Source organism: Castanea sativa, chromosome 12 (assembly GCF_040712315.1).
Source record: "Castanea sativa cultivar Marrone di Chiusa Pesio chromosome 12, ASM4071231v1".
NCBI lineage: Eukaryota > Viridiplantae > Streptophyta > Magnoliopsida > Fagales > Fagaceae > Castanea > Castanea sativa.
Window position 1 is genome coordinate 40,799,589 of NC_134024.1, and position 15,533 is coordinate 40,815,121.

Consider the following 15,533-nt stretch of genomic DNA (forward strand, 5'->3'; position numbering starts at 1 on the left):
CATCTCTCCCTCTCCAATCCACATCTCAAATCCCTCTCCGATCCACATCTCAGTTCAACCCTCCCTCTCCGATCGATCCTCCCTCTCCGATCCACATCTCAGATCGACCCTCCCTCTCTGATCCACCTCTCAGATCGACCCTCCCTCTCCGATCCACATCTCAGATCGACCCTCCCTCTCCGATCCACATCTCAGATCGACCCTCCCTCTCTGATCCACCTCTCAGATCGACCTTCCCTCTCTGATCCACATCTCAGATCGACTCTCCCTCTCCGATCCTCCATCTCAGATCAACTCTCCCTCTCCGATCCACGAGCTCCGAGTTCCGATCCACGATCAGCGGCTCTGATCCACGATCCACAGCTCCGATCAACGATCCGCGAGCTCCGATCACGATCCGCGGCTCTGTGTTTGTGTATCTCTGTTTCTTTTTTTTCTTTTCTTTTTTTGAGCAAGTGTATCTCTGTGTGGGTGTGTTTGTATGTGGGTGAGTTTGTGTTTGTGTGTATCTGAGGAAAAAGAAGAAGATGAGGAGTTGAGTTTTAGCTGGGTTTGTTGAGCACGGAAAGGAGAGAGAAAAAAAAGGAGCGAACAGAAATGATAAAATAATGGGATAAACGAGCTACAGTAACCGTGTTAATATACAAGGTTACTGTAGCTCGGGGATGGATTTACCAAATTTTAGACATTTTTAAACCCACTGATGTGGGTGTTTTTTTGTTCAAAATGTGTAAAATTGGTAGTTATGTTTATTTTAGAAACTTTTACATCCATTGATGTGGATGCTCTTACTTGCGTAAGTTCATCCCATGTGCCACGTTAAAGAACCTAAAACAGCAAAGTCAGAGGAAAGGCATTCAAAAATAACTAGTCTAGGTCCTCTCTTAGCCAAGGGCTTATAGTTCAAGTAGTTGGTATTTTCTGGTATTTTCAATGAAAATATCACTGATTTCAATATTGATCAATTACAGTACCCAACACACATTACCCTTTACATTTAATTATTTATGATTTATGATTGCTTTCTTGGTATCAATTTTCTTTAGACCGGATTTTTTGATTTGTTATGTTAGCATTTTTGTTTGTTTAAAACCCCAAGAATTAAAGAATCCTTTAGACAAACCATAAAATAAACAAACAAAAATCACAAATCCAGAAATCAAAAAGGGATATCATAATTTTGTTTTGGTGTTTCTCGGCTCAATTTATAAATTTTTTGGAGAGGTGGGGTCCAGAATAAAATTTTCTGCTCAATTGCAAAACTGTTCTGTTTGTATTTATATATAGTAGTGATTTTTTTTATAAAAATTGGGAGTGAGGAGGAATGGGGACAAGGTTCACCCTAGTCCACACACGATTCCGTCTCTAGTTAGGGTTGAATTATGTATTAAAATACCCTTACCTCGACACAACACAAACGAAACCCACTAACATAAATTTCCACCCTACTTTGACTTGAAAGGACAAAGAATGGGTATAAAAAAAAAAAAAAAAAAAAAAGTTTTGTTGGTGTTTTAAAAAGCAGAAGAAATAATCTCCTTGAAAGCAAGTAAACTATTCAAAATTTCATATTTTTCCTTTAGATGTCCTTCCCATATAATTTGGTATGGTTTAATTTAAAGCATGCAAAGGGGTTTCATTTGTTTGGAACTATTAAATGACTTCCTTGTTTTTCCATTGGCTACAAGTTATTTCTTTTACCTTGCGCATCTACCAAAGTTCTTCCATGATTAAAGATCCGAAACCAATAAACACAATCCTATCCGTTAAAAATCTAGAAGCTTAGCTCTAAAGATTGGGAAATCAACAAACGATAACAGGTGAAGAATCGGAACCCATAAACTTATTAATTCTTGAGAAGGCAAGACAACAACTAAGTTGGAATTACAAAGAGTCAATTTGCTGGGCACACTTAATTAAGTTGACATATTCAAATGTTTAAAAAACAAAAGTGGGTTTGGAAACTGATCCCCTCTCATGCTTCATCTGATACCTACAGTTAAAAAAGAGGAATGGCCGCTTGCATACCCTATTTTGCCAAAAGAAAAGAAGTCTTCGTGGGTCTTTTTTTATTTATTTATTTTTAATCAATTTGAGAACTTCCAGTCATCCTTTTGACTGGAAGATGCCTAGAGGAAAGAGAGAGCATCTTGACAAAGGAAAAAGAAAAAGAAATATTAAAAATAATTGTTGTCGTTGTTGGAAAGAAAGGGCCACTTGCACACATACTTTGTTTAAAGCTGCTTTTGAGCATAAGTTAAGATAAAAGAAAAGGTTGGAATTATTTTTTTGAGAGCATCGCCTAAGAACAAAAACAAATTCTAGTATAAAGCAAAAAGTTGTTCTATAAATTAGAACTGTATCCAGAAGCGTTGTTTCCAGAGGTTATTATAGAACTTCACAACAACCAATTTCTGCAATTCTCCAAATTTGTAAGTTATTACTTTTCTTGCACACATCCATGTCTTCTACTTCCCTCCTAGAAAAAAAAAATTATTCACAACGAAGGTTTTTTTTTTTTTTTGTGCTCTTTTAATTTATTTTACTTCAATTTGAAATTGCAATGGAACTACTTAGTGGTTCAAGATTTATCAACATATGCTACGATTTATTCCTTTCAAACTGATGGTAGCCACTAGGGTCATTAGGATATTGAACTTCCTGCATTCTTGTACTAAGAGTAAGGGAGTAGCAACACTAATTAAGAGTCTATTTGCTGAACACACTTAAGTTCTTCACATATTAAAGTTCAAAAAACAAAAGGGGTTTTGAGACTGATCCCCTCATGCTTGATCTGGTAACTCCTACAGTTAAAAGAGACATGGTAGATAGTTTGAATTGGTAAAAACATTTTATAATTGATGTCAAAGCTTCTTTTTATAAAATGTTCTTTTCTCCCAACTCTCATTTTTATGGAGGCGAATGCTTTAGCTAAATTTGCTGCCTCTCTCAGATCCTTTAATTTGTTTGTTGTAATAAGAACTCCCTACCTGATTCTATTCAGGATGTGTGGAGGAAGGATGTAGTCTTATCATTTCAGTTAAAAATAATTGAGTTTATCCTGTGTGTATATATTTATATTACGAATAATCATTACATTTAAAAATATTTTTTGGTCATTGTTTTGCCAGGAAGATTTCTCGAAGAAAAGACCAAGGTAAAAAAAAAAGGGGTTCAAACTTGTTAGTGGGAAATAAATACTTGCTTTCAAGAATAATCAATTTAGTTAGTAAGAGAAAAAGAAAAGGTTAGAGAAGGCCGCTTTATTTCAAGCTAGCTTTTGAGCTTTATAACCACTGCTGCAACTCCTTAAATTTGTAAATTTTCACTTTTCAGACACATCTATCTCTTTTATTTTTCTTTTCTCAAAAAATCCACGTTAAATCATATTCTTCTTTCCTAGCTAGTTATTTTACTTTCCACTCACATCCTTCAAATTGTTTTTTTACTAATTTATTTTTTATCCTTATTGTGGTTCAAGATTTACCAACATATTTCCATTGGATTCAATGAGTACTCAAGGAGCCTCACTGTTGTCATCATCATCTTCCTCTTCAAGACGGTGGATATATGATGTTTTCCTTAGTTTCAGAGGTGAGGACACGCGCAATAGTTTTACTGACCATCTATATGCTTCTTTGCAACGTTCGGGTATTTCTACCTTTAGAGACAATGAAAAACTAGAGAGAGGAAAATCTATTGCACCAAAACTATTGAAAGCAATAAAAGAATCGAGATTTGCTATTGTTATTCTCTCAAGAAACTATGCATCTTCGACATGGTGCTTGGATGAACTTGTAGAGATCATTCGATGCATGAAAGAGATGAAAATGACCGTTTTACCTATATTTTATAAAGTGAACCCATCTGATGTACGAAATCAGAAGGGAACTTTTGCACAAGCTTTTGCTAAGCATGAAAAACGTTTGAAGGGGAACACAGAGAAGGTGCAAACTTGGCGAGCCGCTTTGAGTGAAGTGGCCAATCTCTCCGGGTGGCATTCACAAGATAGGTAAAGTAGTTTGACTTTTTAAAAAATGTTTCAAATAGCTCTTCCTATATATATATACCATGAATTACATCATACAATATGATGTTTTGACTATAATATATTTTATGTTAAATCCGCCCACATTATACATGATAGGTAATTTATATTACTTTGAACAGAGTAAGATTTGATTTTTTTTTTTTTTAGGAAATAAGATTTGATGATTTGATCCTTTAATTTATCAAGAAATATCTCATTAAATAGTTTTAAATTTAAAGTATAGAATATGATAAGGTTAAAATTGTTAAATAAGAAGATTCAAAATAAATCTCAATCTTTGGAAGGTGGGAGAAAAAAAATAAGAATAATAAAAGAGTTTTTTTTTTTTTAAATTTATATAATAATACTAAACATAATTACTAAACAATATGATTTTAGAAACCAATAGCGTAAACAATGGACAATGGATTAACATGTTGACCGTGATCAAATTTCATATAAGTTCAGAGTTAAAAAATTGATCTGTTGCAAAGATGTAAAAAGTAAAAACACTTGTTTGATGTGAATATTTTTATTAATGTAAGAAAATATCATATGTTAAATCAAAATTACAAACATTTCATGTATAAGCAATAAATAAATAAATATGTGCGTGTATGTTATTATTTGGATTTTTATTATTATTATTATTATTTTATATATATATATATATATATATATATATATATATTTAGCTTAGCCCCCTTGAAAAAATTTTCTGACTCTGCTACTGTGTACAACCGCTACAAGTATCACCAAAATCTAAAAGCAATGAAAATGGTAAAAATCACACAAATTTGATGATGAAGTAAAAATAAAATAAAATAAATAAAAAGCCAATTCACCTCCCATTGTCGTTGCTGCAAAACTCTAGAATTCCTCTAAAAAACTTCTCAACGAATGAACTTGTTTTCAATTATCAGAACTTTGATGCTCTAAAGAAGCATTTGGATGGAAAAACTAATGAACACACTAGTATGCTTAACAACTTTTGTGGTTTTGCAATAAATCAAATTAGGCTAAAGGTTGTAAAAGAATGGGGAAGGATTTTTTGTATAGGCTTTAGTGAAAGAAGGCTCCCTTTAAATAGTTTTCTAGGTCAAGGAGTAACATTATATTGAAAAATTAGGTTAAGTTGTTAGACTAGAAAAGATAGTTAACTTCTTACTAAAATCACAATTGAGAAAACTTGTTTAAGTTTGGGTCAATAGAATGTCAAGCTGAGGGTTTGTAAACTTTTTGTATGAAGTTTACTCGAACGAGTCTTCTCATGCTTGATTTCTTCAATGTTACTCCTTCACTTGATACTAAGCAAACTATTTAAATACAACTCTCTCTAACACTTATTAAACTTAACACGGGAATTAGCCAACACAAATGTAAAACCTAACCATTACAAATAAAGTAGCAATAGAATTAAACACCGTTATTATAATTAGTCAAAATAAAATTCTATTTAAAAAAGAGCTTTAAATTTGAATTGATTAAAATTATAGACATAGTTGTGAGGGCCTTAATTTAGCCAAATAAAATTTCTTTAATAAAATAGCCACATTATGAAAAAATAAAATAGCCACATTTTTTTTTTTTTTTAAGTTGTGTTAATTATTATACGCATTGTATATGTTCCTTGTGGCTCACTACATAAGAGCCTAATATGTCGCACAAAGTGCTTATGTTACATGACTTTCTATAATAAGTATATTAAAGTTATTCATAAATATTGGTTTAAAATAAACTTTATTATCAAATCTTCAACACGTTTAAATACTATTTTAAATTACACTATTAAAAGTTCAAAGAATTTCAAGTTACTTTAATCATCTATATATCATAGTTTTTAAGTTTATGTCGTAAACTTTCTCTCAAAAAAAAAGTTTGTGTCGTTAAGGCCTTGGGAGGAGGGAATAAAATGGAAAGGAATGAAAAAGAATAATTTTAGAATATTCTTTACTTTCCTTATTTGGGAGTTTTAATTTAATAAAGGGAACGAACTTCCATTCCCTTGTTTGAAAGTTTAAGTAGGAGGGAATAGAATAAGTAGAAGAGAACACTCATTCTTCTCTAGTTCCTTAAAACCTCAAATTTTCATTCCCCTCGAAATTGGGAGAATGAGAGGGAATAAAATTAGATTTAATAAATTTTTTACTAAAACTCCCAAAATACCCCTATATATTCAACTCTTTATTTTAAAATTGGAGGTCTAATAGTAATATTGTCATAAAATGATTTCATTCCATTCCCTTCATGTTACCCCTAAACAAGATTACTTACATTCCATTCATTTTCATTCTTTTCCATTTCTTTATTTTAAAACATCCAATTAAGGTTACTTAATTCCATTCCATTCCATTCTTTTCCATTCCTTTCTCTTACTTAAATACATTCAATTTTCACAATGTAATTTAAATTTCTTTTATCTTATTTTTGTTGCCTATTTATTATTCAATTTAATGATAAAAGTGAAATGTTTATGTTTTCATAGTTCAAAAGTTACTGTAGTAGAGAGGAGATTTGAACGCTAAATGTTTTTATTGGAAACATCAAGAGTTGTTGATTGAGCTACAAAACTCTTTTAACATATAAGTGAAATATTTTCCTCCATAACATTTCTAACTTTTAATGAACTTCTGCTAGTGCGCACCAATAGTATATGTAAAACTGAACATATTTTATGCATCAATAATTTGAGATGCACTTGGACTTTGTGGAGCCCTGAAAAGATGAACCATGAAAAGATTAACCAAAATACTTGCTTCATGTACAATTTTTTATTGCATGAATAATTTGAAATGTACAGTTGCTCAAGCAATTACAAATTCTTGTGGCTGCTCTACTTAATATCATATTCTCAGAGAGAGAGAGAGAAAAAAAATTGTCAAACTTATATGTGGAAACAGAGCTGTCAAAAAAAAATCTGGGTAAACTCATTATAAGTTACTTGTTGTAATAGTAGAAGTTCTACTTTGAATACTAATTTGTTGTGAAAAACGTGTAAATAAAAAGGTAAGCAATACTAGACACAAATGTCAACATAATTTGATAAAATCTATGCCTACGTTCAAGGGCAATACTAACCAAAAAAAAATGAAATGTTACATTCACAACAACAATTTCACAATATATCCTAGGCAACAAGTTGCAACTAGTTGCCTTTATTTTAGTGGTGGGCTTAGATTAGAACGAGTAATAACTTCCCACCTAAAATTTGTTATGAAATATTGTGAACATAGCATTACTCACAAAAAATCCCACTAACAATTATGAGAAAAAAATAACTACACTCCCAAGTCCCAATTGTCATAAAGATAAAGAAATACAAGTTATCGTTTCAGCCAAAGTTGTTCTTCACCTTTTCAACATTTTATAAGACATTTATTATTTCCATATGGGCAATATTTAACTCAATTAAATGCAATGGAACACAAAGAGACCTTTGTTTTTATTTATTTATTTGTATATATTTTTAATATATGACATTTGCTCCTAATGATTTTTTTTTATCATCATACTAAGACACCATTTGGTTTTAGGGCTAAACAGGGAGCAAACTCAAGATCTCTTATTTGACGATAATAAACTTTACCAATTAAACTAAGTAGAACCCTAAGTAACTTTTGTTTTAAGAGAACACATTGTGTTATAAAAGCAAATCTTACATTCAAAATTTCTTTCTTTCTTTCTTCTTTTTTTTTTTTTTTCTTTTTTTTCTTTTTGTTGACAATGGGGAAAAATTCCTGGTGTTGCTTATACTATCCTAGGTCAAAAACTTATCAGATTCCAAACCCATCCGAACATGGAAACATAGGTAGCATGAAATAAGATTTTTTTTTTTTTAATCCAGCTAATATTCAGATTTATAATATTGAGTATATAGTGCATATGTCTCAAATTAAACCTAGGTTTCTTAAGGACTGAAACTAAATTAAAATGATACATTCTGATTTTGCATTATAAGTTGTATATACATTTATTTGTTGGGATTTCAGTCTTAATCAACTATACTAAATGCTATATATCTGCAAAATATTCTAATTTGGGTCTTTTCATGGGAGGTTCAAACTCACTATTTATTATTCCCTCCTCATTGTAGGCCCGAAGCAGAAGTTATTGACAATATTGTCAAAGAGATAATAAATAAACCGAGTTATACATTCTTTGTAGCTACCGAGGGACTAGTAGGAACAAGTTCCAGAGTTGAGAAATTGATGTCACATTTAGCTCTAGAGTCAAATGGTGTTCGCATTATAGGAATTAGGGGAACAGGAGGAATGGGTAAAACAACTCTAGCAAGAGTTGTTTACAGTATGATTTCTAATCAATTTGAAGCATGTAGTTTTGTTGCTGATGTCAGGGAAGTTTGCGAAAAATATGGCATACTTCAGTTACAACAAAAACTTTTGGATGATCTTTTGATTCTAAGAGACGTGAATGTAAAAGATGTTGATAATGGAGTTTACATGATCAAGAATAGGTTACGTCACAAAAAGATTCTTCTCATTATTGATGATGTAAATGAATTAGACCAGTTGAACAAATTAGGTGCAAAACATGATTGGTTAGGTCCAGGTAGTAGAGTTATCATAACAACAAGAGATGTGAAGTTGCTAAAGACACAAAAAGTAGATGGAATATATGAGGCTGAAGTATTGAGTAATGATGAAGCTTTTCATCTTTTTAATTCAAAAGCTTTTGACAAAGAGCATCCTACTAAAGATTATCTAGAGCTATCTCAAGCCTTTGTACATTATGCTAATGGCCTTCCTTTAGCCATTGAGGTTTTGGGTTCCCTCATGAACGGAAGAAGTACTTCTGAATGGAAAAGTGAATTAGATAGGCTTAGAGAATTTCCTGAAAGAAAAATTCTCAATGTACTTCAAATAAGTTATGATGGACTACATGAAATAGAGAAGAAAATTTTCTTGAATATTGCATGCTTCTTTAATCATAAAAATCAAGAAACTGTTATTCGAATATTAGATTGTCTTGAGATTCACCGTAAAATTGGATTAAGTACTCTTATTGAAAAATCTCTCATCAAGTTGCGAGACAATCAATTGTGGATGCATGATTTACTCCAAGAAATGGGTCGAGATATAGTCCGTAAAGAGTGTCCGGAAGACCAACCTGAGAAGCGTAGTAGATTGTGGTTGTCTGAAGATATTGACAATGTGTTCACAAATAATACGGTAAGAGCTTATTGAAAGAACCCAAGAATATACCTAACTAATTCAACATAGTTTAACATAAAGTAGTTTTGGTAATTATACATTTTACAATTCACTAATCCACTTTGTTCATGATTATTAGGGAACAGAAGCAATTCAAGGCATCGTCTTAACGTTTCTAGGAACAGGAGGGGCACACTGGAATCGTGAATCATTTTCAAAGATGAATCGTTTGAAACTCCTCATAATTGAAGATTCTCACCTCATGTATGATCCCAAATATCTTCCTAATGACTTAAGATTTCTTAATTGGCATGGATACCCTTCAAAAAATTTGCCAACAAGTTTCCTACCAAATAAGTTGATTGAACTTCACCTGTGTTTTAGCAACATTGAACGACTTTGGACAGACACAAAGGTAATAATTACCCTTCTACAATTTTTCTTTCAATAGTTTCATTAAACTATAAGATTTTTGAAGCTAAAAATTATTTTGTTTATGGCTTTTTACAGTACTGGGAGATGTTGAAAAAGCTTACTATTCTTAATCTAGAAGGTTGTAAAAATCTCAAAAGTCTTCCAAGAAAATTTGAGATAGAGTCTCTAAAGATCCTTATTCTTTCTGATTGCTCAAAAATAAAAACAATTCCAGAATTTGGGGAGAATATGGGACGTGTAACAGAGCTTCACTTTGATGGCACTGCTATTACAAAACTACCCACATCAATTGGGAATTTGAGTGGCCTTGCTTCATTGAATGTAAGGGATTGTAAAAATCTTATGTCTCTTCCTAGCACATTTTTTTATATGACGTGGCTTAAAGATCTCAATCTTTGCGGCTGCTCAAAACTACTAGAGAACTTGGGGCGTGGTGAAAGTGTTGATGTGAACGGACAGATGCCTTCTTCTGGTGCTATTTTTGAAACTTTGAAAAAAATAGCTTTTGGTGGATTTCAGCTTCTCCCTTTTAATCCAATGTCGAGAAGTTCCGAATCCATGGGCTTGCTATTGTCTTCTCTATTTGGTTTGTCTTCTTTGAGGAAATTGAATTTAAGTAATTGCAATCTCAAGGAAATCCCCAATGATATTGCCTGCTTATTCTCTTTACAACAGTTAGATCTAAGTGGAAATAATTTTGGTTGCCTTCCGGAAAGCTTCGCTCAACTATCTAGTCTGAATGATTTGAAGGTGGATAATTGCGCGAGTCTTCAATCCTTTCCAAAGCTTCCTTTAAATATAGGTTTTATTTCTAGATTTGGTTGCTCCTCATTGGAAACGGTACCAGATCTGTTGAGACCAAATTCTTCATTTGAGCCAAAACTCGGACTTTCAAATTGCAGCAAACTGACTGGCAATCAACGATTCATTGACTTGTTTTTTTCAGTGATTAAAAAGTCCACTCAGGTCTCTCTCTCTCTCTCTCTCTCTCTCTCTCTCTCTCTCTCTCTCTCTCTCTCTCTCTCTCTCTCTCTCTCTCTCTCTCTCTCTCTCTCTCTCTCTCTCTCTCTCTCTCTCTCATAGTTCTAAGGGTCATGCTTTGTATGTTTCAGGGACTCTCTCCTAACTATCGTGGGGAAAGATATGATGTTGTTTTTCCTGGAAGTGAAATTCCAGAGTGGTTTAGCCATCAATGTATGGGGAATGAAGTGAATATAATGGAACCTTTTTCTCATTTGTGTAATGATTGGATTGGGATTGCTGTTTGCATTGTATTTTGTCCTCTTCCACATCATCAAATTTGTCACGACCCTTGCTACAACTTGAGTGCCAATGGAAAAGATATGCCTTTTGATCTAACCATTTGTAATAGATTTGTTGCTGTATCAGATCATATTTGGCTGTCGTATGTGCTTCCTCAATACTTATTGGAGAAGGGTGAAAAATCATTGTGGGAATATGATGCTAATGGATTCCGTGAGATTGGAATTAAAATTAGAAACAGGGGTTCAAGCTTGGTGAAGAAATGCGGGTTGCGTGTGGTATACAAGAAAGACATTGAAGATCTCAACCATAATGTAGTTCAGTGTAGCAACAACAGCATCATTCCTTATGAGGGCTTGAAAGAGTCCCTGAATTTATGGCCCACGTTAAATATTGTGAGGAGTGAAGTCAGTACAAGGAATGTGGTGAAGAGCTAAGCAATTACATGTAAGTCATTGCATTATCATTTTCTCTTCAGTGTACATTTATTAATGGATTGCCCACCTTATGTTTGATTAGAGTTGTCAATGAGACTCCTAGCTGTTTGACTATAATGAACAAAGAATGGCAAGAAATTCCTTTTAAATGCAGAAGAATATATCTGCTTAAAACAAGTAAACATCAAAATTGGTAGGTTTTGGTTGCCAAACATACTACTTTATTGTTCTATCTCATGTTGTTTTCTTCCAAAAAACAAATACTGAATAATAGATAGTATTGAATAGTAATATTTCTAAATGACCTTAGAAAAAACATCTTACACCTGATCATCCCATGTGACGCTTCTGCAAAGGCATGGGTGAGACCTGCATATTATCTGAATCTCATCTAAATTTGACAAATCTTTTTCCTCTGTATTTTGTTGGTTATATTTTTCTTTCTTTTCTTTTGTGTTTCCCCTTGTTACATTTTTATTTAATTGATGCTACACCTTTATAAATATCCAATTATATGCATATGGTTCCAATTTTATTGGATTTCCCCAAAGGGATGTTCAATGAAATTGCTTAGGTTCTCTGAAAGTTGTGGCAATTGTCCTAGTCAAAGATACTTTCGGAGGGAATTCTATATTTGTTTGAAAACTCTATAGCCATAATGATGCTGAGAGAATTTTCCTAATTCCTGTTTGTGTTGGTCACAAGCTCATAAAGCCTCATTCCAAGTATGGGTCTTATTTTGTTGAAAAAGGAAAATGGATGTTGCATACCAGGAATTGTAGAAGCCAAGCTGGTAGGTCTTTTATTGATCTTACTGGCACAACCTTAATTGAGAAGGCATCCGAGGACTTATGTCCTTTGTGTCCAAGAAGCTGAAAGCTTAGACCAGATTTTTCCCCCCCTTGTCATGTAGAGAAATCTAGCTTGTTTGATCTGTCCATGAGAACGGATTTCATTCAGCATTACTTGATTCAGGCTTGGATGAAGAGCTGTATGAAGGGCATCAGGGGCCATTGTTAGAACTTAAAGTACTTTTTTTTGTCTTTTGTCTCTAATTTATGGTCTATTCGGACTTATAGGAGCAAGGCAACAGTGAATAAAGAACCTTTGTCTATCACTATTGTGGTCAAAGTATTGTAAAATTACTTTTTGTTGTCATTGGTAACTAACAGTTCAAAAACAAAGAAAAGCCTCCACAGCAGCAGGATAAGCAAGTCCACACCTTTAGAGAGTGTTCCAACTGGCAACCAACCATGTTGGATGAGAGCTACAAGGGTAAGAGAAGGAAAGGCAATCCAGTTTCTTTTTGTAAAAATAGAGGTCCATATCTGTGGCTGGTTGTTTTAGCTGGGTTGTTAAAGATTCTATTGTGACAACAGCTTTATTGGCTTTTTTTATGAAGGATTGTTGAAGATTCAGCTTTGGGATTTCTCTTTGTTAGTATTCTTAGAAGCAACAAAGAGGTGGCAGAGTTACCTGATAGAGAGGCTGTGGTGATGGACATTCAGCAATTTGCAAATGTTTGGGATTGACAGGTAGACGGACGTTTTGGCAGAGCCTTGATCTCTGGCAACCATTGCCCCTAAGTCTTTATGAACATTAGTTTGGATAACAAACAGAGAACTCCTACTCTTTTCTTATTGTGCTATTTTGACACCTTTGTTTCAATTTACCAAAAAAGGAATGGCAAGAAAAGGTTTTTGTTGGTGTTTTAAAGGCAGTAGAAATCATGTGCTGGAAAGCAAGTAAAGATCAAAAATGGAAAGCTTTTACTGCCTAAGGTATTATTAATTTATTGTTTTGTCCCATGTTTTCCATTCAAAATTATGCATATGGGTTGTCCTCAATTTAGAATTCCATAAGCACAAGCTGATTGGTAAGAAAAGGTATGACAAATTGACAGGTAATTCAAAATGAATAAACTAGAATTCTAATTCTTATATTTTTCCTTGTTGTCCTTTACGTATAATTTGGCTTGCTTTAATTTGAAGTATGAAAAAGGGGTATTATTTGTTTGGAACTATTAAAATGCTTTCTTATTTCTTCTTGTCATCTAGAAATCTAGTTTGGTTAGATCTGTCCATAACTAATGTGGTCGTGTATAGTAATAGTTTGATTTCTGTTAATGTCACATATAAATGCTTGTTGATGTTGATGGTCCTCTTCATTCATTGGTGGAGCTCCTCCGTCAACGAGTGGTCTCATATTCCATTGCCTTGTGGAGCAGCATTGCTGCCTTTATTTATCAAAAAAAAAAAAAAAAAGAAGTAATCGTTTGATTTCTATGTGCAGGTTAGCTAACAGTTCAGATTAAAGCCTTGACAGTGGAAAAATAAGTCCAGACGTTTATAGAGGAGTCTTCCAAATGGCAACCAATCCTGAAATGGAGAGGGGATTCAATTTTTTTTTTTTTTTGTAAAAATAGAGATAGATGTATGGTCATGGCTATTGTTTCAGCTGGGCCGTTAAGGATTCTATATTTCTATGAAAGCAGCTGTTTTGTATTTGTGTGAAGGAGCAAGGATTATTGAAGCTGCAAGACAAGCCTGCAAGCCTTGGGATTTCTCTCTGTTAGTATTCTTAGAAGTAATGTCTTCTCATAAACTATATTACACTACAAAAATTAGTTGTCATGTTCAAATTGATATAAAAATAAAAATAAAAAAATCGAAGTTTTTTGGAGAGAATTAGTTCCATGTATCTTTTAGAACTTTGCTTGCAGATGTCATATTAGTCAATCAAGATTATCTACCTTTCTAAAAAAATTAAAAATTCTTATCTAGTTGAATAATTTTCGGTCAAAATTTGAACACTTGAACTCCTACTTTATTTATATAATAATTGAGTTATTAACTTTATTGAAAACACTAAGTTATAATGAACAACTGAATGCTTGCCTCTAACATGATCATGATTATAGAAAACAATGGAAGATTACATGAAAATCATGTAGAAATATTGGATTATCTTGGCCCTTACCATTAGGGGTTCTTATTGATAAATCTCTTGTAAAAGTTAATGACGATGGTTAGTGGATGCATGATTTACAACATGAAATGGCAAGAACATAGTTTATCAAGAGTTCCCTAAAGAGTTTTTTTTTTTTTTTTTGATCCTACCCTAAAGAATTTGGAAAGCATAGTAGATTGTGGTTATATATTTGTAGACATTAATAATGTCCTTACAAAAAATATACTTACAGGTTATCTTCAAAACTTGAGCAACGTACCATTTTATATAGTTCAATAGACTTGGAACGGTTTTGGTAATCTTAAATTTTGCAATTCATTAATCCTTTTATTCACGACTATGAACAAAAGAAATTAAAGATATAGCCTTAAAGTTGCTTGAACTTAAATAGGCATATTAGAATCCCGAGAGTCCTTTTAAAAAAAATATCATCTTAAATTGCTCATAATTGGTAATGTTCACTTATGTGGCGTTTGGTACGGAATAATGTTTTAGGATTCTTAGAAATGTTTAAAAATTCTCATGTTTGGTTGCAAATCACACTAGGGAATCCGAAATCTGGATTCTCCCCTTAAACTTCTCTCAATAGGAATGTGGATTCTCTTTAAAACAGGCGAGAATCCAAATTCTCAAGTTTAAAGAAAATTGTATTTTTTATAAATTGACAATTTTAACCATTTTTCCTTATTATTTAAGCAATTAAGATACAATATAAAGCAAATTATTATGGATTAAACTCTTTTAAAAATTATTATTAAGAATAAAAACATTTGAGAATTTAAATAGTTATTTTTGTATTATACTTGTCATTTTGAAATGTTATACTATAATTTTAATGAATTTGTCATAATTAATAGTTTATATTTGGTTTTTCATTATTTATTTAGAGGAATTTTTTTTTTTTTAAAGACTTGGTAGTTAACATTCAAATCTAAAGATAGAATAGGAAAAATAAATAATTCATTTAAGATTCTTCGGAATAAACAAAATATTATCATCTCATATTCCTATGAATTTTAAGAGATTTTCATTAAAATCAAATATAAAAATAGCTACATTCCTAGTAATCTGGATGTCAAAAGTAATGTGAATTTTTTCATACCAAACACCACATTATTGTATAATCTTGAAACATCTTCCTAATGGCTTGAGCTTTCTCAATTAGTGTGGATACCCTTCAAAAAAATTTTAAAAACAAGTTTCCATCTGATTAAGCAATTTTGAAAA

At 32.4% G+C, this 15,533-nt stretch overlaps 2 protein-coding genes across 5 annotated transcripts in view; both read left to right on the forward strand.

Moving 5' to 3' along the window:
- LOC142619924 (uncharacterized) overlaps positions 1-15,533 on the forward strand; it is a 100,701-nt gene that overhangs the window by 10,568 nt on the left and 74,600 nt on the right. The window lies entirely within an intron of this gene.
- Positions 2,307-14,026, forward strand: LOC142621129 (TMV resistance protein N-like). 2 transcript variants are annotated; one of them, XM_075794441.1, is made up of 10 exons: positions 2,307-2,432; positions 3,132-3,157; positions 3,482-4,012; positions 8,124-9,219; positions 9,341-9,616; positions 9,712-10,603; positions 10,690-11,346; positions 12,416-12,611; positions 12,739-13,117; positions 13,629-14,026. In XM_075794441.1, exons 3-7 carry the CDS (start codon positions 3,510-3,512, stop codon positions 11,334-11,336), a joined length of 3,414 nt encoding a protein of 1,137 aa, XP_075650556.1. In that variant the 5' UTR covers positions 2,307-2,432; positions 3,132-3,157; positions 3,482-3,509; the 3' UTR covers positions 11,337-11,346; positions 12,416-12,611; positions 12,739-13,117; positions 13,629-14,026. The 2 variants fall into 2 exon arrangements, with proteins under 2 accessions (XP_075650556.1, XP_075650557.1); XM_075794442.1 differs by having other exon boundaries at positions 2,308-2,432; positions 9,712-10,602; positions 10,749-11,346.

Coding starts and splice junctions, on each gene's coding strand:
- LOC142621129 (XM_075794441.1), top strand. CDS start 3,510: ATGAGTACTCAAGGAGCCTCACTGTTGTCATCATCATCTTCCTCTTCA. Junction 4,013..8,123: donor GGGTGGCATTCACAAGATAG/GTAAAGTAGTTT, acceptor TCCTCATTGTAG/GCCCGAAGCAGAAGTTATTG. Junction 9,220..9,340: donor ATGTGTTCACAAATAATACG/GTAAGAGCTTAT, acceptor CATGATTATTAG/GGAACAGAAGCAATTCAAGG.